Source organism: Podarcis filfolensis, assembly GCF_964270895.1.
Source record: "Podarcis filfolensis genome assembly, chromosome: 8".
Lineage (NCBI taxonomy): Eukaryota > Metazoa > Chordata > Lepidosauria > Squamata > Lacertidae > Podarcis > Podarcis filfolensis.
Window position 1 is genome coordinate 32,257,346 of NC_139611.1, and position 26,893 is coordinate 32,284,238.

The 26,893-nt window shown below is 44.6% G+C and overlaps 1 protein-coding gene across 1 annotated transcript in view; it reads left to right on the forward strand.

Moving 5' to 3' along the window:
* Positions 1–901: 901 nt before the first annotated feature.
* The window catches only part of GPT2 (glutamic--pyruvic transaminase 2), a 29,912-nt gene continuing 3,920 nt past the window's right edge, over positions 902–26,893 (forward strand). Inside the window, exons 1-9 of the mRNA XM_083626053.1 lie at positions 902–2,002; positions 15,032–15,121; positions 16,261–16,369; positions 21,167–21,300; positions 24,040–24,283; positions 24,747–24,826; positions 24,911–25,047; positions 26,155–26,329; positions 26,714–26,869. Of these exons, the coding sequence (XP_083482179.1) occupies positions 1,685–2,002; positions 15,032–15,121; positions 16,261–16,369; positions 21,167–21,300; positions 24,040–24,283; positions 24,747–24,826; positions 24,911–25,047; positions 26,155–26,329; positions 26,714–26,869 (1,443 nt within the window). The 5' untranslated portion in view covers positions 902–1,684. The remainder of the gene's footprint in view (positions 2,003–15,031; positions 15,122–16,260; positions 16,370–21,166; positions 21,301–24,039; positions 24,284–24,746; positions 24,827–24,910; positions 25,048–26,154; positions 26,330–26,713; positions 26,870–26,893) is intronic.

Sequence of the window (26,893 nt, forward strand, 5' to 3'; positions counted from 1 at the left end):
TCTGAGCAACATCCAGAGATTTCATTGTGGGGAGGGGGGAGTTGGACAAATTTATGAAGGATAAGGCTACCAATGGCTACTAACCATGATACGTATGCTCTGGTGCCAAAGAATCATAGAACTGAAGAGTTGGAAGGGACCACAAGGGTCATCTAGTCTGACCCCCTGCAATGCAGGAACCTTTTTGCACAATGTGGGGCTCGAACCCGCAACCCTGAGATCCATGATTGGAGGCAGTAATGTTTCTGAATACGTTGCTGGAAACTGTAGGCTGTTGAGTTCTGGCCTTGTTTGCAAGCTTCAAACAGGCACCCGGCTGCCAATTGTGAGAACAGGATTGTGGACCAGGCTCTTCTTATATCCTTATGGGTGAGTTTTACAGTGCAGCCAAGACACTTTACAGTTTTTATCTTAAACAAGTTTATCTGGATGTCACATCCAGCTCAGTGGAGCCATATCCCTAGAAATTGTGGTTAAGTGTGCCTGCAACAGAATGTTGCAGTATAGCTGCTCCTGCACAGTGTGTTGCAAGCCATGCCCCTTATTAGGATACTCCATTCCACCCCCTAGCCCTGTACTCTGTGACCACTAAGCCTGTTGAGTTTTCATTGGGTTGTATTTTGAGAAGGCTTCTCCCTTTGTTTTTCTCTCTGTGTGAGATTTTTACTGGTGTATACTTTGGCGTTTCCTGCAGCTGGTTCCATTGTCGCTGCACAATAAACTGCACACGGACAATGACCACGCTATTAGTATGCACAGGACACGATAGGATTGTACCCTTTATCACGGGCTTTGAAATTGCAGGAGCATTTCTCTTCCAGGTTCTCTTTAACGCATGCACTGTTTGCGCGACCTGGGGAGCCTTCTTCAATTTGGAACTGCACCGCCGTGGGGGAAACAATAATTACGGCAACGTTTCTCAAATAGCCTCGCCTTTTAAAATTAAAAGCCAGCAAACTACACAAGCTACTATTTAAGGAGATCGCATTTTAGACGTGGCGTGATCTCCCCATTATTACCCACGCAGCCAACTCCATCCCACATCCTCGCAAGCACAATGACAAAATACAAGCACTAGGCGGCTCCACCTAGGAGGGGATTCTGGGCGTGGTAGTTTTATATGTCACCACCTGGTGCTACTGGGTTGGCTCAGCTAGAGGCAAGCAGGACTACAAGACCCACCAGGCAGCGCGGCTGACAGTCCTGGCTGGTGCAATCTCTTATCTCCACAGGCGGTAGCGGGAAAAAGAGGGTCTTGGAGGGGCGGGCTTGCAGTTGGGGGTGTCTCGGGTCTTTGGCCGGATGGGATTTCCCCGGACTTTGCTCCTCTGCAGAGAATACAGATTGCGACTGCGAGGACCTAATCCTTGCAGTGCTGGGAGTCTTCCTCCTCATTGGGCGAGAGCATAACTGCTCTTTCTTGTAAAGACCCAACTCTGCCCTCTTTCCGTCAAGTTGCTTGGAAGCTTGGAGGAGGAAAAAAAGAACCTTGCCAAGCATGCACTTGTACCCGGGCAACGTTTATTTTATTTTATTTTAAAATTTTGCTCGTGAGGTCTTACTGCATCTCTGTTCGAAATAACAGTGGGTTGTTTGGGGGGTGTTTTTGTTGTTGCTTTTTTTTAGAGGTGGATGTGATTGCTTTCCCCACCACCTCTGGAATTTGCACCCTCCAAGGGGGAGCATGCATCGCCTCTCGGGACTCGCGAAAGAAGCCGCTCGCCCGAGCAGCAAGAATGAACGGACAGAGGCGGCCGTGCGCTTCGTCTCCTCGCTCGTGGCCGGCAACAAGCAGCCGAGATCGGCCGCCCGGCCCCGCCGGCCGCCGGGGAAAGACTGGAGCAGCGCTGCCAAGGCCTCTGCGATACCGATCAAGGAGAAGCAGACCCGGGAAAAGATCCTCACGCTGGAATCCATGAACCCCCAGGTCAAAGCGGTGGAGTACGCCGTGCGGGGGCCCATCGTCTTGAAAGCGGGCGAGATCGAGAACGAGCTGCGGAAGGTAAGCGGGTGGGGAGCGGCGGGTTTGGGCTGCGTGAATGAATTAGCTTTGTTACAATGGGGAAAAAAGGGTGGTCTCCTCAGGAAAAAAAAGACACCCTCTATTTGCATGCCGCAAATGACACCCCCCCTCCCGGAAATATGTGCCTAATGGCTCTGGCACTAGAAGTGTCATAGGCATAACAGCTGGTACCTGGCCGGTTTCAACGGGGAGAGGTTGCTTTTGTTCCTTTCCCTTTCACGCCTCCCCCTCCACCGCTTGCAGCTCTTCTCGCCGCCGGCCTGGGCCGCCGCCCCCGGGCCACTCCTCCGCCGCTGCGGCTCTTGATTGGGGCAGGCGAGGGAGGCCTGCCAGCCCGCATGGAGCGAAGGAGGCACGCTGCTTTTTGCATCAACAACCGGGACAGAGTTTGGCCCAGGGAGGGAACGCGGCGGAGGCTGGTGGACAACATCTCGGAACGGCATTAATTCTGTTTTATGCACACACTTCAAGGGTTGGGAATGGCCCTCTAACTTTCCAAGCTTCTGGCTTTACTAATTAATAGTTATAGGACAATTGCATTACATAGGACAATTGTCCCGGGGAGGGGAGGCAAGCGCAAATCCCCGTCCCAAAAATGGCTGGTTTGGTTCTGATTAAACATGCTTAAGATATTCCTGCAGATCTTGTCCATTATGCTACCAGGCGTATGGAAATAGAACTTCTCTGGCGTTAATCCTTGGACCTAACTTTCCATGGCCGCCCTTGCTTTGAATAAAATTACACTTACACCATTTTAAAATAACAGCCATGTTCGAATACTGGTTTCAGTAGAATAAAAGCTTTTGCATAGACTGATCCTATGTGTGCTTACTCAGAAGTAATCCTAGTGGGGTTTACTGAGTGTTTTAAGGATTGCAACCTTAATTTTATGCAGTATATAGAGTCTACAATTTTCACTCAAGTAAGTTCAATGGATTTCAGCAGAACTTGTTTCCACGTAAATAGGTTTGTGACCATGGAAATAAAGTTTTGCTGGGAAAAAAAATCTTTGAGGTAATCATGTTAGCATAGATTTATTTTTCAGTAATATTTTCCAAGATAGTTTTTGAGAATCTTCACTTTGTTTTCTTACCACACTAAAAAGTTGGGTCTCCTTTCAATTAGACATTTTTTTGGATGGGCGATCTACAGGCACGTAAAACTGACATCAGGAAAGAACAGTAAAAAGTGCTTTGTTTTAAAGAATTAAGAAACTAGAATGATGAGCTTCAAGCTGCATATCATATCCATTTTGATTTTTTACAGCCTAATATTTTTGCTAGGCAATCACTCAGAACTCTTTTTTAAAAAGCCAACCAAAAAAGCAAATATCCCCCTCCCACAATCTGTGTCATCCAATTGCGTCATTTTGTGATCAGATACTTTATAAATTAATGTTTACTTTGCTTCTGCCTCTGCTGCCCTCTGATGTAATCAATGACTCCTTTGTCTTATGTAAAGGGGTAATAGATAACTGGTCAGTTTTTCAGAAGGTTAGCCATGCTAAGTCTGTTCCAGCAAACCCTGACACCACAATAAATGTAATAAATTTTAAAGGCGCCATGAGAATCTTTGTTTGGTTTTGCCATTCAGTGCTTCGTTTGCAGATTCTTTAGAGTTAACCTGGAGTCAGTTCCTGTTGCAGAAAGAAACCACTATAAATTAAACTCTTATACTGCATCTCTCACTTCTGAATCCCTTTCTCCGGCTCATGTTTTATGTTTTCTCAGATTGTTTCAAATCAATAGTCCTTTCTGAATAATGTTAAAATATTTTTATTTGTATAACACTTCAAAGTATTCAGCTGTTTCACAAAGCTCATTTTGTTGCCTTACTTCATATGGTTGTCTAAGTCGGTAACATCCTACTTATTGCAAATGGAGAGATTGAGGAGAACAGAGAGGTTTGCCTGACTTAGTGATTCATACCTAGGTTGTTTGGCCCTTTGCTTGGCTATGCTTGGATCCTATCTCAGAGAAGTTGTATGCCCTTAATCCCCAAAGCATTGGGAAACTTGCAACAATGGAACATATGCCTATAGTAACTGTCAGAATTTTCCTTGGATTGGACCCAGGTACTTTTTGGCTTAATACCTTGGTTTTTTCCCCTCCAGTGGATATTAAAACAATGTTTGCTATTTTAGAAACTGTTTTTCCCACTGAGCTAGAGAACACTGCTAATTAAGATAATTTCTTTTTAGTGCATTGTTAAGCCCTACTTCAGGGATTAAGAAACTTGGTGCCTTCCAGATGTTGCTAGACTCTTAACTCCCATCAACCCCAGCCAGCATGGTCAATGGTTAGGGATGATGTGGTTCAAAATATTTGGAAAGCCACAGGTTCCCCTTGCATAGTGTAGATCTCAGTTGGGTGACTAAACTGTGAGGCTCCACTCAATAAACTACCATGCCCTGAAGGAGGCTAGGCTTAGAACCTTTCCAAACATGCTAGACTTATTTGTACAGAGATTTATTATTATTATTTGTATAGAGGAAAGTAATAATGTGCATGAGCCTGCTGCTGCATTCTTCAGGCACAAGTTCATCAACTCTGAGCTAATGCTTTTTTCAGATTCAGTTTACTTTAGTTGTTTTGCGTTTTACTCAGGCTTTAGGGCCATGAGTCTTGATGCATGTTTGCACATGACCCAAGAATTCACCAGGCGCATACACTGCCAAGATTGGGGAAGAGTAACTTTGGGGGAACTTTTGTTTTGGTTCAGTTTATTTCTATTTAGAAACATAAAACTTGGCTGTTTGGAGAAAGGTGGTGTAAAAATGCTTTACTGTGCTCCTCTTAAGATCAACCTAAAGGTAAAGGGACCCCTGACCATTAGGTCCAGTCATGACCGACTCTGGGGTTGCGGCACTCATCTCGCTTTATTGGCCGAGGGAGCTGGTGTACAGCTTCTGGGTCATGTGGCCAACATAACTAAGCCGCTTCTGGTGCACCAAAGCAGTGCACGGAAATGGCATTTACCTTCCCGCCGGAGCGGTACCTATTTATCTACTTGCACTTTGCCGTGCTTTTGAACTGCTAGGTTGGCAGGAGCAGGGACCGAGCAACGGAAGCTCACCCCGTCGCGGGGATTCGAACCGCCAACCTTCTGATCGGCAAGTCCTAGGCTCTGTGATTTTACCCACAGTGCCACCCGTGTCCCTTAAGATCAACCTACCAGGGTGCTATTACCAGCAATTCACATTTAGGCTCTCTGTGCACATGTAAGACAAATAAAATGTGCCACCCGCAGGGAGTGTTGGTGTGAAGGGGTGAGTAAATGCATCTGCAACAATTCCTAGGGTGATATTCAGTGTTAGCCCTACTCAGAATAGTCCCATTGAAGTTAATGGACATGACTAACTTTGGTTCATTTGTATCAATGGGTCTACTCTGAGTAGGCCTTACGTGAAAATAACCATAAGTATGAAATGAGGTCTTTGTAGCAGATATCGTTTTTCCTCGAATCTAATGCTCACATTTTTTGGTCAAATTGCATTGCAAAAATTAAGGTGTGCATTAGATTCAATGGCACATTTACATTCGCCAGCAAATACTTTTTTTGGTTTCAAGGTTCTGACAATGGAAGTGCGTGTTAGTTTCAATGACACTTTAGACTCGAGTCAATATGGTACTTAGTCACTGCTTTGGTTATTTGACCCTTCATGACCCGAGAGTAAATTTTTATGCAGCACAATTTGTAAATGTTGCACTGCTTTTCCTTAATTTCAGTTGCAGGTAGGGAAATCCTCTTCATCCAATATGCATAGCACATGGCTATCTGCAAACATAGAAGGAAGTCATTCATAGCAGTAAAAAAACCCAAGTTTTTTAAAGGATCATGCTGGGTCTATATTTAGTCTAAAACATCATCAGTGACTTGGTGACCCTTAACTTAGTTCCATTCTTTAGTGCTATCACCCTCCCCTTAGACACACACACAAAATCTAAGTGTTATCCAGTGTAGTGATTCCTAGATGTCACTGTGCCAAATTGTGAATGGCCAGGACCAGAGAATTATAACTAATTTTATACACCCAAGGGGCTTTTAGTTTGTTGTTTTCAAACAGAAACCCAAATGTTTCACCACTTCCTAAAGATGTGTGATTGACAGGTGGGTAGCCCCTCCCACTTGTCAAATTTGGCCAATGGTGTACTTCTATGACAAGGATCTGGCCTGTAGAGCCAAAAAGGTCCGACAGCTCAATGCATTCCTACACATGTCCACTCGGAAGTTAGCCTCACCACTGTATGGATCATGATATAGCATGGAATCAGATTTTCAAAGAGCACAATCAAAAGTTCCTCTGGATATGCTCCAAGCCTGGAGGCAGGCTGGCATAATGTTGGACCCCCTTTTGGGCTGTACCAAATTGACTGAAGCCCCCAAAGACTTATTGGCCCCACTCCTTGTGAGCTGCCATCTGTGACACATGTACCATGTTTGACTTGCTGAGGTGCAGAGCCCTTTCTTGAGCACACCTGAAAAATGCTTTGGATCTATGCCAGCACAGAGGGAAAATGAGTATATGTGTTTTGTCATAACTCTTGTCCAATTTGCGTACAACATCAACGAGGACGGAGCTTTATTGGCATCGCTTAAGTGATTTTGAGCCTCTCCCAACGAAACACATTGCTTTAAATAAAAGAAAGAGGGAAGAAATCTTTTGAGTACATAACATGGAAGTGTGCCAAGGACACGACTCAACAAGAATCCGGGATCCTGTACCTGGATCCATACCAGAAAAACAAAGTGATACCTGGTTCTGGCCTGTGCCATGTTTATTTGTGCACAGCCTACCCTTAAAAAGCCCAGCTCATTCCTCCTGTTCCTTACAGTGTACAGTGGTACCTCAGGTTAAAAACACTTCGGGTTACAAACGCTTAAGGTTACAGACTCCTCTAACCCAGAAATATTACCTCGGGTTAAGAACTTTGCTTCAGGATGAGAACAGAAATTGCATGGCGGCGGCACAGCAGCAGCAGGAGGCCCCATTAGCTAAGGTGGTAGCTTAGGTTAAGAACAGTTTCAGGTTAAGAACGGACCTCCAAAACGAATTAAGTTCGTAACCAGAGGTACCACTGTAGTGACCAAGTACCCTTGCCTCCTTTCTGTATAAGGGATGCAGTTTGATGCAGTGGTTTTTTTTTTTTTTTAAATAATCTTTATTACTTTTAAGACTTACAAGGAAAGAAAAAAGAAGAAAAAGGCGAGAGAAAAAGACAAAATAGAGCAGAAAAGAAAAAAGAAAAAAAGAAGAAACAAAACAATACAATATATAAACAATACAAAACACAACCTTAACACACTAAACTAAACAAAACAAAACAACAACAATTTAAAAACATATACCATACCATTTCATCACTCTATCTTTCATTCCCTTATTTCATCGACCTCCTCTCACCTCCCTTTTTGTATTCTACTTCTGTTACTTGTTTCAGCAATTCCTTTCCATCTTTCTCTATTTTTATCATTATGAATATCTTAACATATTTTTAACCTTATTTTCCATTAATACTAAAGTACTTATTTATACTTAACTCCTTATAACATTTCTGCTAAAGCTATAAAGTTTCATTCCAACAATTTTCTAACACTCATTAATTTTACAATATTTCTATATATAAGCTTTAAACTTTCCCAATCTTCTTCCACCATCTCTTCTCCCTGGTCTCAGATTCTGCCAGTCATTTCCATCCATTCCATATAGTTCATCAACCTGGAGATCTTCTGTCCGAGGCTCTTAAATCTTTTCCAAGTCCCTTCTGCAGTTTTTCTTCATATTCTTTGATGCTGAAGATGCTGAAGAGCAGGTCTCGGGGGGGCCCCGACCCAACCGTGCCCCCATTCCCTCTCGACAGACCAGCCAACTCTCCACAGCTAGAACCAAGGTCCATACAATATCTCAAATCATGTTTCAAAGCTCCTCCAGATCCAAAGGCACCCACAACTCCAGTCACCTCCTGACCCAGATTCAGGACCCAAAGGTCAGTAAATCCCTGCATGAAAGAGTCTATCCAACCTTCCTTCTCCAGTCCAAGCAGGGCTCCAATCTTCAAATTCTGACTTTTTCTATATTCATTCATAAAAGGCCTCCACTTATAGTCCTTGATTTGCCTCTGTAAGGCTGGGGCTCCCACTTGTATTACTTTAGGTTCAACAACAACAACAACTTTCTCCTTCGTCTTCTCCCCAGTTTGTCCTGTCAAAGTAGGTTCCTGTGTCAAATCCTGAACAATTTCTGTATTGATGATCACTTTTTGTCCCAAATTAATCACTTTTTGTCCCAAGTTCTCAAGTTTAGTAGTCATAACATCCGTCTTCTTGTGGAGCTGTTCCAACGAATAGCTTACCTTACATAATACAGTCACTAAGGCTCCTTCTGTCGACATTCTTAAAATCCAAGGTCAATCTCTGATTCTCACAGTTCTTATCTTGCAGCTGGAAAAACCCCAGCTCCACTCTTGTAACAGTTTTAAAAGCTCCCTCTAGAGGGAAACAGTCTCCACTTGTATCAGTCCTTTCAAACACAATTTAAACTATAAAGTTAGTTTCAATTTTCAGTTACTTTTCCTCCTTTTTAAATGCAGAAGGGGACAATGGAAACAATATATTTCTCTTATTTAGCCATCTGTCAACATACTTTCTGTTCACAGTCAATGCACTCTCCCAAGACGTCAATCTTACTGGCAGCCCGTTTCCAGGTTCAGAGCAGTGGTAATTTGATTTTTCACTCTCTCCTGCAGGCTCGCTAGGTCCAAAATTTCCCCTCTCTTCTCCTGCTTCCAAGGGGGGTTTAATAGTTTTAACCGATGGAGATTTAATCCTTTACAAAAGACTTTCCAAGGCTTTAACTTGCAACGTCTTTGCTTCAATCTATTTACAAAAGAGGAAGGCGGACTTCCCGTTTAAAACCTTCCCGTTTCAATGCCAAATTAATAAATTTAAAGATCCAATTTTCCGTTCTACTCACGGGTAGTTGTTTAAAGTCAAATTGTCCACAGGAAAAAGTCAGCGCACTCCAGCAACAGCGATGCGGCTTCACTCCGTGAAAGAAGCAGTCAATTCGAAGCACCGCGCCGCTCACCCCACTTCGCTCCGGATCCCCAAATCAGGGTTTCCCCGCGAGTAGGGGAGGCGCAAAAGGTGCCAGCCGAATCCCAGATTCACAAGCTTCTCCCGCCTGTGATTTCAGTGGGTCTCCGCCTTCGCCGTGGCGGTCAGACCCTGATTTCCACGGAGCAAATTCCTCCCGATTGGAGGAACTCCGCCATTGCCTGGAGGCACCAGCCCGGAAGTCTATAAGTAGTTTGATGCAGTGGTTTGGATGACTGACTAAGCCCAGAAAGGTCCAAGTTCAAATCCCCACTTGGCTGGTCTTGAGGAAGTCACTACAGTATATCTCATCTAACCTACCTCACAGGGGAGTAGGAAAAAACCATGTATACCACATTGAGCTCCTTGGAGGTAGAGGCTGCACGGTAGAAAAAGGCAATGAAGGCACTGCAGTGTGTCCTTCCTGTATCAGTTTAGATTGTAAGGACTTTGTGGGCTTGTTGTTGTTACCTTTTTATATTTTTGTAAACTGCTTAGAGGCGTTTTTGCAATCAAGAGGTGTAACAACTTGGTTAAATAAATAAAATGAATTGTTTGCCAGTTGAGTTTGGGGAGAATTAGAACAGGAAAGACATGTAGCAAGCAGACGTATGAAATGCGGTAGCTCCTAGAGGGATAGGGAACACCAAATATTCCCTCCTCCTCAGCTTTGCACAGAAAGGTACAAAACCCTCCAATGTGCTTGTAATGATGGATATTAGATACTGTATCTCAGACCCTCCAAGTGTCCCTATTTTCCAGAGACAGTCCCGGATTTACAGAAGCCATCCCAATTTCTGATTTGATCCAGAAATTTCCTGCTTTTCCTGAGAACAGCCCTATTTTCATTGCATAAATGTTGGAGGGTATGGAGTTACGCAAAGGAGATAAGTATAATTATACAACCTTTCGAATACATCTAAAGGCAGCCCTGTATAGGGAAGCTTTTAAGTTTTTTATGTTTTATTATGTTTTTATATATGTTGGAAGCTGCCCAGTTTGGTGGGGACAGCCCAGTCAGATGGATGGGGCATTATTATTATTATTATTATTATTATTATTATTATTATTATTACTACTACTACTCCCTATTTTCATTGGAGGAATGTTGGAGGGTATGGTATATACTAAGTGCTGATAGTAATGTGTTGTACATCATAAGCCTGCAGCATGTTTCCCATGCTAAATTCAAGACTGAGCCATTGGTTTTACAACGTAATGCAACATTACAAGAGAATTGCAGCCTAAAAGACCTGAGGCTTTCCTTCCCCTGCCCTAATTTTATTTTCTTACAAATTATTCCAAATTGACCACTCTCCTTTCAGGGTTCCCTTAATATGAGGAGTAATGTACAGTGACATCCTCTGTTTGCTAGAGGTTTTACCTACAATTAAACAGCATATACATTTTCTTAGATAAATACATACAAATAATAACGCTAAAACAAGGCTATTCATCAGAAAAGCACATTCACACTTATATTGCTAAGGCATAGCAATATACTTCAGTTCCTTCTAGTTACATCACCCCTTTCTAGGGAGCCGTAAGGCTCATCAAACAGTCCGGTGCCATTTGAGGTCACTATCAAGACTGTTTAGCCTCCCCCTTCAGCTACAGCTCTTGTCGGCTTCAATTACACCGAAATGACACCAGCCCAGAGTAAAGCTGGTTTGACAAGCAGGACAGTTGCATCTGCGGTGAACCTGTTTGATAACAGGAGATTGCATAGGCGCGTGTAGGATTTGCACCACCAGAGGTTAGCCCCACTGAGCTCAATGGGGCTTACCCCCCAGACAGGTGTGTACAGGCTGGCCCTGTTAGACTGAACTTAGCGGGACTTCCTTCTGAGTAGATGCATGCAGGATCGCACTGCCAGCCTGCCAACATTTTGTGGTTGCTTAAGTGCCACAAGGACAGCCGAGGACAGCTTTAAAAGATGCATCGGTCTGTTATGAAGCTGAATTGACTCGTGCTTAAATTGGTTTTCTCTTACGGGAAAAGAAGGTTGGTTGACAGCCCCGTCCTTTGCACATTTTCATGGAAGTTGAGTCCAGCTGAGTTCGCTGGTTCTTTATTCCCAAGTTTGCAGCCAGTTGTAGCAATGCTTTGCATAGTTGTTTGGACACAAGTTTCATGCTTCCTAATATAGTTTTGCAATATATATATCAAAGGTGCTTAGTATTCAGAGATTCAGATTGATATGTTTTACCTGCACTGTCAGAAGCAGTGTGCCTCTGAATCATAGCTGTCAACTTTTCCCTTTTCTTGTGAGGAATCCTATTCGGAATAAGGGAATTTCCCTTGAAAAAGTGGAAACATTGACAACTATGCTCTGAATGGCAGTTGCTAGAAATCCCAAGTGGGCAGAGTGCTCTTGCACTCAGATCCTGCCTTTGGGCTTCAGATAGGCATCTGGTTGTTCGCTAAGAGAACAGGATGCTGGACAAGATGGGTTGTTGCCTTGATCCATCAGGCTTCTCTTATGTTCTTACTTGTGTTGTGTGTAAAATGTCCCGTATTCAGTAGTCAGTATGTCCAGGTGAGAGCTGGGAGAGGCCTCTGATAAAAATCCTGGTGAGCTGCTGCCAGTCAGAGTAAACAGTACAGTGGTACCTCGGGTTAAGTACTTAATTCGTTCCGGAGGTCCGTTCTTAACCTGAAACTGTTCTTAACCTGAAGCACCACTTTAGCTAATGGGGCCTCCCGCTGCCGCCGCGCTGCAGGAGCACGATTTCTCTTCTCATCCTGAAGCAAAGTTCTTAACCTGAAGCACTTTTTCTGGGTTAGCGGAGTCTGTAACCTGTGTATGTAACCTGAGGCGTATGTAACCCGAGGTACCACTGTACTGAGCTAGATGAACATATTCCTATGAGTGCTTTGGGGGGGAGGCAATTCCTCTCTATCCTGCCTTCTAACCTAGATGCCTTTTTCTCTATAATTCCAAATAAGTGGAGGGGTTGGTTGTCACTTCTTAGAGGCGATGGGAAAGAGAGCCTGCAGATCAATGGCCAACTGACTCTTCTAAGGGTGCCAGTTTTGAAGTGTTAGTAGAAATGTAAGCATTCTACATGAAAACTAGGAATTGCACAAGCTAAGTCTTTTCTGGTATGGCAGGGAGGGAAGTTTCAACTGGATTTCTGCCTTGCGTACCCTGGATTTTTGCCAGGGGCCCTGCCAGTAGGAAGGTTTGCAGCCCTGCTGTGTTTCAGCAAATAGCCCCCTGGTATTTTTCATGTCAAGGAAGACCTTTTCTCTGAGATGCCATGTGTAAATGAAATTAGATCCCTGCCTGGGGTGGTGGTTCTGTTTTGTTTTCTCAATTCACAGTCAGTTTCTGGACAGCCTTTCTACTTTTGTCAGTGCTTTTAATGGGACCAGGATGAGGACCTGAATTATTTCATCTAATACAACATATCCTCCCTTTCCTGAACCCCATGTTTCAAACCCCTCTAACCTTGTATCCATGACAGCCATTGCTTTAGTAACTATATCCAGGGGTTGCCTGATGTTTTTCTTTGGGAAAACAAAAACATTCTCTTAATTCCAAGCTTCATCACTCTTGATGGGAGACTGAGAACAAGCTTGGCCTTTGTACATCTTTGCACATGCTGACTGAATATTGTAAATATATATGCTTAGCAAAATGTTTTCAGCAGGGTTCTTCATTTTAATATAAAGAGAGCTTGATGGCAAGCCAGCGCTCATCAAATGTTCTCTTGGAAAGGTTTGTTCTCGGCAAAAAAGAAAAGGAAAGGAAAAAGCAACAACACTGGAGCTCTAACTTGTAAGGATTAAGGGCCATGGCGTACCTTTCAAATGTATGTCAATACTTTTAATATCAGAAGTCCTTGTACCAAGCACAGTGTGAAACTAAGAGATTGTAGAAACAAAAGCAATGGCAGCATAAACATGCAACAGATAGGTCTAGTTAATCAGTGCTCAGCAACATGCTTGTAAAAGATTATCCCCCCCCCCTTTTCTCTTTATAATTTTTGCAAGACATCCAAATCTTCCACTTTCTGTCTCTCTTATTTTTCTAGTTTTGGTCTCCGTCATTGCTTGTTCAAAATACGCCCAAAGTACATTCTTTTCCTTATATTGCCAGTATATAGTTACCTTATACTTAGTCGGTCAGTATAGAGTTACTGCAGCAGGAAAGGGCCATGGCTCTCGTCTGCATCTGTTTTGCAGTCAGAAGGATCCAGATTCAACCCCTTGCATCTCTGGGTAGGGATGAGACCCCTGTCTTAAAGCCTGAAGGTCCACCGCCACTCAGCTTTGACAAAATTGTGCCAGGTGGACCAATGGTCTCTTTCAGTATATGACAGCTTCCTATGTTCCTGTGTTTTAGGCTCAGTCTAAAAGGAAATAATTAAAAATAACCCTCTGTCAAAGCACAGGGTCAGGACGGCTTCCCAAAAAGTCAGTTTAGGTGACTAGCAAGATTGCATGTTTAACCGAGAGATTGGGCATCTTGATTTCCCATGGCAGATTTGGGAAAGATCTTTTAAAGATACCATGGTGAACCTCTGCTGATTTGAACAGGCGGCATCTGTGAGACAGGCTAGGGTTGGAGACAGTGGCTGTTCGTAGGTTCCATGTTTCCAATTCTACAAACTATGGTTCGGAGGATGGGAAGCAAGCCCTGTGGTCCATGTGTTCCTTCCTGGTTTGATCACTTGTTGTTTTAATTGGAAAACTGTCATTTGAGCAAGCTTCCTTATTTATTCATGATTGAACGCCACAGTTTGATCCTGATTTGCAATCCTGGGAAGGCGGGTTTGATCAAACCATAGTTTGCTGTTTCCAACGTAACTGCAAACAGTGATGTTAGTCATCCAGTGAGACAGAGCTGCAGCAATAGCCTCCACGCACCAGCATCCCTGCTTCTTCCTTGGAGGGGTGAGGTGACAGCATTGTTGGGGCTGCATGGGCACACTGGCAGAGCCAATCCTGCACTCCAGCCAGAATGTCCATGTAGCCCCATCTTCATTCTAGTTTCACCCATGCCCCTCTCTGCCATGATGCCAGTGCCAGCAGGCTACTGCTACAGTTCTGCCCCACCAGGTGAGATGCTCTTTCCTCCATGCCTCTTCATACCAACTACTAGGAGAGAAAAACCGGAGAGAGTTATAGCCATTATGTTCTTGATTCTGGGCTTTTCAGAAACGGTCAATTGGTCATGGTTGGACACACAAGGCTGAGTAAGATGGACCTTTGGTCTGATCCTGCAGGACTCTTGTGGTTTGGTCAAGCCAGGATATTATTCATTAAACCAGACCTGCAAGGAGTGAAGAGAATGTGTCAACATAGGACATTTTACTGATCCTCCAAGCCATGATCTAGACTAGAGAACTGGAAATGTGATATCTGAATACACCGATTTGACCATGACCACCCAGCTTGCTCCTGGAATGAACAGAGATTTGAATCTACATCTTTCCAGTTCAAATGTGACACTCCAACCACGTGTTTTTCCCAGGACTTGAAAATGGAAGTGGGGGGGTCTTAGGGTTGCTTCAGAGGTGACATTTGCCCTACTCTGAGATTATCTGTGTAAGGAGACACAAATCTACCCTCCTTTGAGAAAGGTGTTGCAAGGGTTTTTGTTTTGCTGCAAATGTGCAGGGTTTAAAGCCAGTGTTTTCCCACTGTGCTGGCTTGACTCAAACACTCTTCTCTCTGGGCTTCTGCTTTTTTGTGGGGGACCAGGTACAATTCCTTCTTTCACCCCGGATAGCGGTAGGCAAAACTTCTAGCACCTTGATTCTCTTCTGTTCTTTGTCAGTGTTGTTTTGTTGCCGTCGTCCTTTGCAAATGGTAATGCATGTAAAAAGCAATACAGTGTGCCCTTCCAATCTGCTGTATCTGAATAGAGCTTTGATGAACTGCTCATGTGCTTTCTCCTCTTAGGGGATCAAAAAGCCTTTCACGGAGGTCATCAAGGCCAACATTGGGGACGCACACGCCATGGGTCAACAGCCCATCACCTTCCTTCGTCAGGTACGATAGTTCTCAAGCCATTGCAGGCTCTCCCAGTGGTTGCTGGTGCCCATTGCAACTGGTAGGGCAGGAGGCAGGGCTCCCAACAGCCAGTAGACTCACCAATGACAATTAGAGTGAACTCATTCTAGTTTTGTCCCCATCCTGCTCGGATTTACGAGGGCAGCGTTGTTTTGCAGAAGCCAAGGAGGTACCTGGATAGAAGACTAGGAGGCCTTGACTTCTATGGAAGCAAAGTGGGATTCAGATGTAATCAATTCACACTTGCTGCAGTTTGAGCTGCTGTCAAAAAAGGAAGTCTAGGCTAGAGGGTGTGCCGTTTTCAAGCATTAATCCAGAGCTTGCCAACCTGTTTGGACTCATGGGCACATTATTATTATTATTAATAGTTATATCCCACCTTTCCTCCAAGGAGCTCAAGGTTTTCCTCTTCCCATTTTACCCTCACAACAGCCCTGTAAGGTAGGCTGGGCTGAAAGACACTGACTGGCCCTAGGTTCCCCAGTGAGCTTCATGGCCAAGTGTGGATTTGAACCCTGGTCTCCCAGACCCTAGTCCAGTGGTCTTAACCACTACACCCCATGGGTTCTTTTGCAAACTGGAGAAATTGCTGTTGGAACCACACACAAATATCTCTCCACCGAGCACAAATCACAGCCTATGCTACAACCGAAGCACTTCAAACCCAGTTGGAGTTGGAGGAGGAGGAACTCTGTTGGCACCAGGGAAAGCCTCTGCAGTTGTATGTGTGTGTCCTTGTGGATGCCACATTGCTGATCTCTGCCCTAAGACAAGGGCAAGCAGCTACCACCCTCAAAAAAACCACACACCCTGATCTCTGAAAAGCTGCTTGTGTTAGCATTAAGGCCCTGGTGCCTATTGATCAGCTGTCATTGATCACTCTGGAGCTGCCAGACTTTACTGGCAAATCCTAAGGGACTTTTTTGGGGGTTTTTATGACCTTTCTGACTTAAAAACTAAGCAGCGGTCCTGATTTGAAACCTACCAGGTACTTTAGGTAATGGAGGAAGGTTGAAAAATGATGTTTGAAAATAGAACAAGGAATGTTCAGTAGCAGTGAGGTTTTTTCATGTTTGAAAACCAGTTTTTGTGTGCTTTGTTTTTTCTCAACCATGTAGGTAGTTGCACTTTGTACGTACCCAAACCTGTTGGACAGCCCAAGCTTCCCAGAGGACTCGAAGAAGAGAGCGAGACGGATCTTGCAGGGTTGCGGAGGGAACAGCTTAGGTACTCCTCTCATATTACTAATTTAATTTAAATTATAGATCTTCCATGGCAATGGTTTTAATCATAGGGTGTTAGTATACAGCCATATTTCTTTGGACTTTTAAAGAAAGGAGAACATCCAAATCATTTTTTCCATGCACATTTTATCAATGTGCATGCCTTTTCTTACCCAACCTTCCACAATCTGCACACCAGTTTGGGTAGTGTTGACAACTTTGTGTATTTTCTTTCCTGGGCCTCATTTGCACTATGCATTTACATCAGTATTGTACTACTTTAAACAGCTGTGACTTCCCTCCCAGAAGGCTGCTGGGAACTGTAGTTGGTTAAGGGTGCTGAGAATTGTTAGGAGACCCCTATTCCCCCTTCACAGACTTCCCATTCCCAGAATTCCCTGGGATGGAGAGATGAATTGTTAAGCCACTCTGGAAAGTGGCGGAATTACTTCTGAAAGCTTTGTGGGAGGCTGTACATAGTTGCATCATGTAGCCAACTCCTCTTTCCCATTCTTTGTTTTCTTGCAGACCAAAAAGCCTTTTAGGCTCAAGCCATGTTCAGATTAATTAACTTTCCTGCAAACAGGAAAATCAGGCAAGACAGAATTCCCATTGCATAGCGTTTGCTCAAGCCTGTCATCCTCAGGAATAGGGAGCCCAAGTAAATACGAGGCCAACAATACTGTCTTATGCACATCTCAATAGTGAGTCCTGCTGTGTTCAAAGATGACTCACTCTCAGGGGCTCACTCTTACATGCATTTAAGTTCTCGATCCCAGCCTGGTTTATTGGGAAGTAAGTCCCACGTGGGGACGCGGGTGGCGCTGTGGGTAAAACCTCAGTGCCTAGGACTTGCCGATCACATGGTCGGCGGTTCAAATCCCCGCGGCGGGGTGAGCTCCCGTCTTTCGGTCCCAGCTCCTGCCCACCTAGCAGTTCGAAAGCACCCTTAAGTGCAAGTAGATAAATAGGTACCGCTTTCTAGCGGGAAGGTAAACGGCGTTTCCATGTGCTGCGCTGGTGCTGGCTCGCCAGAGCAGCTTCGTCACGCTGGCCACGTGACCCGGAAGTGTCTCCGGACAGCGCTGGCCCCCGGCCTCTTAAGTGAGATGGGCGCACAAACCTAGAGTCGGACACGACTGGCCCGTACGGGCAGGGGTACCTTTACCTTTACCTTTAAGTCCCACGTGTCGTATTCCCAAACAGGTGTACATAAAATTGCAGCCTAATTTAACCCAGTGCCATAACTTTTCCCCCTACCCCAAAGAAAAGTTAAGAGAAATTGCGTTTATGCTGCTGTTATCTAGGTAGTGCTTTTGTTGTAGGGTATGACTGAGAACTACAGAATCTGACAGCCTTTATTACTTCCTTTCCAGGCAGGAAAAGAGAGTTCTCATGGCATGACTAAAGGCATAATTAAAATAAAAGAGCTGTTCCCTAATTTTTTTGTGATAAGTGCCTACTTGACATTTGGCAGGACCAATCAAAATCAAGGGTGAGGGAAGTACAGTCACTTGCATTAGATAACATTCAGTGCTGCTCCCTGTTTCCTTTGAACTTTTTTATATTGTTCTGAGGCTCAGCCATCCCCAACCTAGTGCCCTTTAAATGCTGTGGACTACAGTTCCCATCGGCCCCAGCCAGCATGACCATTGCTTGGGGATGGTGGGAGTTGAAGTCCAAAATTGTTGGGGCAGCCTGTATGTTTGCCTTGCTTGTTCTTCGAGGTTGTGCTTGGCCTCGTTCCTTTCTGTTGACTGCTTTCCTTTTCATGAAATCACTTGAAGGCTTTTTGTGCATTAACAGACTGGGCTGTAGGAGCCAGCCAATCCAGAATCCATTCACGACCTGTGAAAAGCAACAAGCACAAAGCAGAGTTGTCATTGAATAAAGGATACATTCACGCTTGGGTATTTCCAGTGTAAATGTGGCTAATTGCCCAAGGTCTGTTTGCACTATTAACTCCTTTTACATACTGTGAAATCAGCACCAGCCCAAATTTGAGTTTTGCCTGGATTAGGATATGTGAACATAACCTTTCAGATTCTATTATCTTCAGAATTTCAACCTAGGTCTTTTATTTTTCAGATGGGAACATGTGAAGTTCCCTTATACTGAATCGGACACATTTGTCCATCTAGCTCAGTATTGTCTACACCAGTTGGCAGAGGTGTTCTGGGTTTTCAGACAGGGGACAACTCCCAGCTCCAGCTGGAGACGCTGGGGATTGAACCTGGGACCTTGCATGCAAATCTCTCTCTCTCTCTCTCTCTCTCTCTCTCTCTCTCTCAGTCATTCTCACTCACTCACTCTCTCTCACAAACACACACACACACACACACACACCACACTTTCTTGTGTGATTTCAAATACCGGCCATATTCTCTCAAATACAGGAATCATGGGGAAGGTCAGTTGCATTAATTATTTCCTTCTGATCATTGTCCAAACAGAGTACAAAGGTAGGGTGGGAAAGACTCAAATTTGGCTCCGGGATTCACATGCATACTACAGTCAAATGAGATCACATCATAGGGAAGTGACGTTCTCACTCCCCCCCCTCTCTCTCTCTCTGTGTGTGTGTGTGTGTGTGTTTGTGTGTGTGTGTGTGTGGTAGGCAGCCTTGAATTCTGACCAGTAGCTCTGCTCTTAGTTAGTTTGGCATGTGACATTTTTATTTATTTATTTTGCATTTCCCAGCGCTTTGATGGCCTTCAATGTATCTCACTGCAAAAATATCTTTTTAAACCATTATAAAGGAATGTTAGCAGCTTACAATAGGCTCACTTCTAATGGCTTCAATCCTGCCTATTCTGAACATTGCTATTGGTTTTTAAAAAAAACAAAACCAAAAGGACCATTTCCAGATCAGCACAGCCCCCATCCCACAGCGATTTTTGTTTTCAGTGAAGCAGAAATGACATTGCAGCTGCTGCTTTTTCCTGATGTAAATACTTTGTGTGCTAGTCTACTTACTCCTGGATAATACCCTAGGACCAGAGCAGCATGTAACATTTTTTGAAAGCACACTGATAAGCAGACATGTTGTGTCTTGAAGACCAGGATGTGCTCAGAAACCTTGGCATTGGACAAGTGGTGAAGGTTCATAAGTTCTGTGTGGGTTTGTTTGTTTTGTCGTATCCCCCATGAGAGATAAGAGCCTACTTCTAAGACTGCTACCTGCGTCTGGAGGATGGCTGAACAGTAATTTCTTAATGAGGTACAGCTAGAAAATTTAAAAGCTGCACATTAAATACTCCCTGTTGCTCAACAGTAAATCTGAACTTCAATAACCTTGGCCAGCTGGCAGATAAAATCCCTTGCTGGGCTGATTTTAAGTAGCCACGTAGCAAATGCCTGCCTTTGTGTTCTGTCCTTCCACTCCCACTTGTGCACAACTTCCTAGACCATAAAGATTTGCCTAATATTGATTCAATTTTGAAACTAGTTTAACTAGATCTATAAGGAAGTGCGACTGTGTGAGAGGGAAGCCAGCCAGTTCCCATCTCTCTTTGCTGTGTAATGAGGAGTCTCGTCTGACCCAGGGGGGAAAAGCAAATTTTCTTCACAAGGAAGTTTCTAGTCCCTGTGATGCTAGACACTGGTAGCAGGCCTTAGCTCTGCTAGTATCACAGGCACACTGCTTGAATGCAGAGTTAGTTCCTATACAAAGCCATCCTAGTACCACAAGTACAGTGGTACCTCGGGTTACATACGCTTCAAGTTACAGACTCCGCTAACCCAGAAATAGTACCTTGGGTTAAGAACTTTGCTTCAGGATGAGAACAGAAATCGTGCTCTGGCAGCACAGCGGCAGCAGGAGGCCCCATTAGCTAAAGTGGTGCTTCAGGTTAAGAACGGTTTCAGATTAAGAACGGACCTCCGGAACAAATTAAATACTTAACCCGAGGTACCACTGTATTGTGTGTGGTAAGTGTTGTGCTTCGTACTAAAAAGCAGGTCTTCCATCCTAGGCTAGCTGTGCTCACAAAAGAAAGGAAAGACTTTCAGCCTCCTTCGAGATTAATTGAAGGTATTAGGACTCATGGTTGATGGAGAAGGAAGAGACAAGTACACAGCTTATTGAATGCATCCTGCTATGGAGACTGCAGGGCCTTCTTAGCTATAAGTAGGCTGCTGGATGAGTTGATCTGCATCTCTCAGGCATGTGCTCATAACTGACTTGGTAGTAAAGGTGATGCAGAGAGTTAACACGGAAGAGCCGCTATCACAGCTCTTCCTACTAGGAAAACCTACCCATGCATTTGAAAATGGGTAAGCAGAAGAGCCACTTGCACAAGTGTGATTAGGATTGCCTCTGACTCTAAACATTTCAAAAGAAAAGAAATGGGCTGGTAGTAGGGATAGGCAAATTTGTCAATTTTGCGTTTTCTCATTGTTTTTAATTTCTCATTTTTTACACTTAAGTTTGGTTCTCCACATTACCATTGTCTGTTTGGTTTTTTTAAAAAAGGGTTATCAGGAAAATTTGTCAGCATTTTTGTGCAAATCTTTCCTTGTATCCATTTTTGTATGCAGTTTTGCCTAATACCCCTCCCTTTTTTGCAAGTAGTTTTTCCTAATATAACTTTGGTCTCTTTTCACTAATATTTTTATGAGTGTTTTTTGTTTTTGAGTACACACTACCTGGCTGGGGAGCTGCATTGCAAAATTCAGAGTGGATTTTGAAGGGCAGCTGAGTTTTGTTCTGGACATCTCAGTAACAAACCTGTTCTGGGATTGCAAATGTTTCTGCTTGTCTGAGTGCAAATCTCTAACGATGACCCCATTTCCCTTACAGGTTCCTACAGTGCCAGCCAAGGGGTGAACTGTATCCGTGAAGATGTTGCAGCCTACATTGAGCGACGGGATGGAGGCGTTCCTGCAGATCCAGAGAACATATACCTGACCACGGGAGCTAGCGACGGTATTGCTGTATGTTTTGTTTTTTAATATATTATTGTTCTTATGATAGTGTGGTTCGGTGGTTAGTGTCAGACTAGGACCTGCGAGCCCAGGCTTCAAGTCCCCACTCAGCTATCAAGCTCCCTTGGTGACCTTGGGCCAGTCACTGTCTCTCAGCCTAACCTACCTCACAGGGTTGTTGTGGGGATTAAGTGGCAGGGGGAAAACCTTCCCTTCAGCTCCTTGCAGCAAAGGTGGGATAAAACTGCAGTAAAATCATTATATTTATATTTATATTTTTTATATTTATATCCCTTCTTTCCTCCAAGGAACTTGAGGTAGTATATATGTTTTATCGTCATAACATGATAAATAATAGGCTGAGACTGGCCTGAGGTCACCCAGTGAGTTTCGTATTTGAATGCTGGTGGCCAGGGCCCTAGCCCAGAAGTGGAGAACCTCAGGCCCAGAGGCTGAGTGGGCTCTTCCAGGCCTCTCTGTTTTGCCCTCAGGCCTCATGCTCTCTCCCATCATGCCCTCCTCAAGTATTTTTTGCCTGGTTGGAATGCACTCTTAAACTCTGATGACGCCTCCTACTTCCCTGGACGGAGGACAGAGAGGGGTGTGTGAGTATGTGTAGACGTTAGCCTACTGTACAGAGGAAAAATTTACATTCATTGCTCCACCCATTATTATTTTTTGCCTCGGTTCCTGCTCAGCACTGGTATGTGGCCCTGGAAGGTTGCCCAGAAGGAACTGCATCCCTCAGGCTTAAACAGTTTCTCTGTCCTAGTCCAGTCTCCTAACACCTACACCCCACTAGCTGTAGATATTGAGACCCCAAGCTGGGTGTACTCTGGCCATATAAAATGCAAACCTATCACTTGGCATGAGCGGCATAGCCTGAGTGAGTGTGCTGTACATAAATCCCTAGATTCCTATAATAGTAGAGTTTGAAGGGACCACGAGGGTCATCTGGTCCAACCCCCTGCAGTGCAGGAATCTTTTGCTCAATGTGGGTCTCGAACCCATGGTGCTGAGATTAAGAGTCTCACGCTCTGCCGAGCTATACTTGGACAGCACACGTTACTCTGGCAGCAACTTCTGAGCTTCTGCAGGGTTTGAATATTTGTTTTGCAGTTGCCCAGAGAGAAAAGAGGAGATGAAGGGGGGAAGGAATACAGAAGCAGCCATACAAGAGATGAGATGGGCAAAGAAATAGTCCTAGTTTTGAAATTTCTAGCCACGGCCTTCATATGGTGCAGAAGTGGACAGGCGTTCTTCTCTCTGTTTATGATCTCCCCCCCCCCAATATAATTGCTTCAGTTCTTTGTCTCTCTGGCCCCAGGCATTTCAAAGGAATGAAAGGCTTCTATGTCAGGACCTGTTCATGTGGAGGCCCTGCTTGCAAGGTTTCTCTCCCTGAAAAACAAGATCACGGCCCTGTTTGTGTGTCAGTGGCCTGGCTTGATCTAACAACCAAAACAAGAATTGTTGGGGGGGGGGGTGAGTTTGTTCGGCACATTCAGGGGGAGATTCCTTTATTCTATAAACTAATGCTCTTCAACCTTGGGTCCCCTCTTATTCCTGACCATTGCCTAAACTCTCTGCAGATGGTGTGAGTTGTATAGGGACCCATGGTTAAAGGACATAACACATAGTTAAACATGCTGCAAGATCTCCTCCCCCAGACCTCGCCCCCTTCCCTCCCACTAACATTGGCAACCCAAGTGGGTGAAATAGTGCCAGTGCAATATTTGTTGACCTTCAGCAGGAAACCCACCTCGGCTTCAGTATCTATAGGGTGGCGTAGGTTTGCTGCAAATGGGGAGTCTGTCAATATGTAACTTAGAAATCCTACACCCCACTCCCCCATCCTGCTTATACATTCAGGCATTTTGGCTGCCTTGCAAAAAAAAAAACCTTAATGAAAATGCCATCGCCTGGCACAGTTTGGTATTGCAGCACCGTTGAGCCCGCAGTTTTATTGATTCACCTAGTGTTCTTGGCCTCTGGGTTGGCAGCGGATCGAGGTGGACTACTAGCTGCTTATGTGAAACATTGCCAGAAACGGCATACATCTCTGTACTTGGCCGCACTTGCTCCTTTTTTTCTTGAAGAAGCAGGAATCGCTTCTTTAGATTCATTATCCCTAAAAGCCAGCAATTAATCAAATTCAGCGGGAGCTCAGTGGTGGATCATTATTTTGGAGGGTTTGGCATGGCCTGTGCCCATCTAAGCCAGCAAGACAGTTCAAGGGCTCACTCCAGCCAAGCAAAAACACCCCCAGGGGAGAGGGCAAAGGAGGGTCAGTAAGGGGTGTGGCTTGGGGAGTGTTCCAAGGGCCAGGTAGTATTTGGCCCCTGGGGCTGAGGTTCCCCCATCTCTGTTCTGTGTTCGAAATGTAAAAAGAACCTGGTTGGATCAGACCAAAGTTCCACCTGTAACTTAGTGGGGGAGCATGTGCTTTGTAGGCAAAAGATCCCTGGTTCATTTACCAGGTGGGGCTGGGAGAAACCCCTGTCTTAAATCCTGGAGGGTTGCTGAAAATCAGTGTAGACAATGCCTAACTAGATGAACCACAGGGCTTATTATATTGCCCTTCCCCAAACACTCTTGGTTTTTCAAACACCCTCAAGAAGAAATTAAAGCACTTTTTAGAAAAGCCTGCAAAATATTGTTGTAATGTTGATGCTTTCTTTTATTTGTTTAGGGGAGAAATGGAACACAAACTTGTTAAATAACCTTTGCCTTTCCCTCTCCCTCCAGACTATTCTCAAGATCCTTGTCTCAGGGGGCGGAAGATCCCGAACTGGAGTGATGATCCCAATCCCCCAGTATCCCTTGTATTCAGCTGCTATCTCGGAATTGGATGCCATTCAGATCAACTATTACCTTGACGAAGAGAACTGTTGGGCCCTAGACGTCAATGAACTACGCCGCTCCTTGAATGAAGCCAAAACATACTGCAATCCAAAGGTCCTCTGCATCATCAACCCTGGAAATCCCACAGGTTTGCAGAACTCCTCTTTGTCTTCATGCTGTAATTTTCTTTCTCTAACGACTTTTCACCCACCTGCCCATCAAGTGACATCAGTGGTGATGTTAGGCGATGGGCAGGACAGCTTTTCATCCTGCCTTTGCTGCGTGCCAAAGCAGCAAAATTAAATCCCCTCTCATCAGCTCGTGAGTGGGGGTTAAGACCCTTTGCAAAAGTCCCTTTGAAGCAGCTGTGTGCTTCTTTTAATGGAGGGGAGGGGGGAGAAGCAAGGAGTCTTTCCTCCCCCATCACTTACTTAGAGAAGCATGGGGCTGCTTCAATGAGCATTTTTGCAAAGCGCTTTAAAACAGAACACACACACACACACACACACACACACTTAATTTTTCTTCTGGGATTGAAAGATTACAGATTTATTGCTTACAGATTTTTATGAATCAGAGCTCTCTGTTTTCTCTCCCACCTCCTAATTTAGGTCAGGTTCAAAACAGAAAATGCATTGAAGATGTGATTCACTTTGCCTGGGAAGAGAAGTTGTTCCTTCTAGCTGATGAGGTAATAAAAGTATTAAGTTGCAGGCCGCATCTTTTACTTTGTTCATAAACAAAGAATACATGTGCCTTTTTCTGCTGCTTACAGGTTTATCAAGATAATGTCTACTCGGAGAGCTGTCAGTTTCACTCCTTCAAAAAGATCCTTTATGAGATGGGACCAGATTACTGTAACAATGTGGAGCTTGCTTCTTTTCATTCTACCTCTAAAGGATACATGGGCGAGTAAGTTTTCATAGTGCCTCCTTTTTTTTCTTGACTGTGTCCTCGTATCTCAATAAGCTGGAGCTTCCTTTCTCTAGTCCACCCAAACATGCTGACTCCCAGAGAGGAGTTCCTACCCACTTTGCTCCCTGCTGGGCTATTGAGGTCAGTGCAGGATGGTGTCTTGCCAAATCAACTTCACCCTCTTCTCATGACACTAGAATTTGGGGGTATTCAATGAAGCCGAATGTTCGAAGATTCAGGGCAGACAAAAGAAAGTACTCCTTCATGCATCATCTTGGATGTTTCCCCCCACAAGAAGTAGTGATGGCCACCAACTGGCTGTGGTGACTATGTTTATCCTCCACTGTTGAAGCCCCTGATTGCCAGTTGCTAGGAATCACAAGCAGGTGGCATGTGCTTCCTGGCACCCTTTCAGACTACAGTTCCCAGGATTCTTTGGGGCAGCCGTGTGTGTTAAATGTATGGCGGTCTGCAGCTATGCACCTACATGTAAGGGACTTCACCCCCACCCACACTTTATTCTGTTTACTCTTCCCCCCCAAAAAAAAAACTTTTCAAAAATGTAAATTGTGTTTTTATTTTTAAAAGGCTTGTCCGTTTTACTGAGCTACAGTAAAAAGGAGAGAGAGAATTCATAACATCTTTGGCTGTACAGACACCGCTCCAGCTGTTTCATGACTGCCCAGTAAAGATGCTAATGACCTCCACATAGCAATTGACATCTGCTGTACTCTCCAGATGTTGCTGGGTTGCAGCTCCCAGCATCCCTAGCCCACCAGCTGGGGCTGCTGGGAGTTGGAGTCCAACAGCATCCCAAGGGCAATGCATTGGGATACACACACCCCTTTGGCTTGAGATTTGTCCCTCTTGTGTTCTAAAATTCAACGCTTCCTTGAGGTTTTATACTAGTGGACTGATTTTATTTTAAGATTTTTCTACCCTGCCTTTCAGTCAAATAATGTTCAAGGTATTGAGAAGCAACAGCTGGCATGTAATACACACAATGCTATCATCATCCTGAGAGTTTCAGAATGTATTGTTTTTTCTCCTTTCCTATTTTTCTATTCACTACCCCCACCCTCCTGACTATCCCATTTTTCTCAGGTGTGGCTACAGAGGCGGCTACATGGAGGTGATTAACTTGCACCCAGATATTAAAGGGCAACTTGTGAAGCTTCTGTCGGTCCGTCTGTGTCCGCCGGTCTCAGGTCAAGCAGCCATGGATATTGTTGTGAATCCTCCTGTACCTGGGGAGGAATCGTATGCACAGTTCATCAAGGTGTGTGTGTGTCTACATCTACCTTGTGCAGGAATAACAAGAGAATCAGAACGACAAGCATGACAGCGAAGCTAAAGTGATACCTGCATCTCCTGAGTCCACACGCAGGTTCTTATATTCAGTGCTGGGATGCACAACACTTCACCCAAAGCTCCCTTTGCACACATCTGTCAAATTAAGGTGGTTTGTGTTGCTCGGCAGGATGGGGTAGGAGGGGGATGACAGAAGGCCTATGAAGTTTAGAAAGCGGAGGGCTCTGCTCAGAAGTTTTGAGAAGCACCACCCATAGGAAGAGAGGAACTGCAGGGCAACACAAGCCATTTCTGTGGTACATAGTTCCTTTGCCTTTGGTGTGACGTTGCTGTGTGTTTCCCCTCCAATCAGGAAAAGGAGTCTGTCTTGAACAACCTTGCCAAAAAAGCCAAACTGACAGAAGACATGTTCAATCAAGTACCAGGGATCCACTGCAACCCTCTTCAGGGGGCTATGTATGCTTTCCCACGAATCTTCATCCCTTCCAAGGCCATCGAGGCAGCAAAGGTGAGACCTCTCCCCAACCGCTGC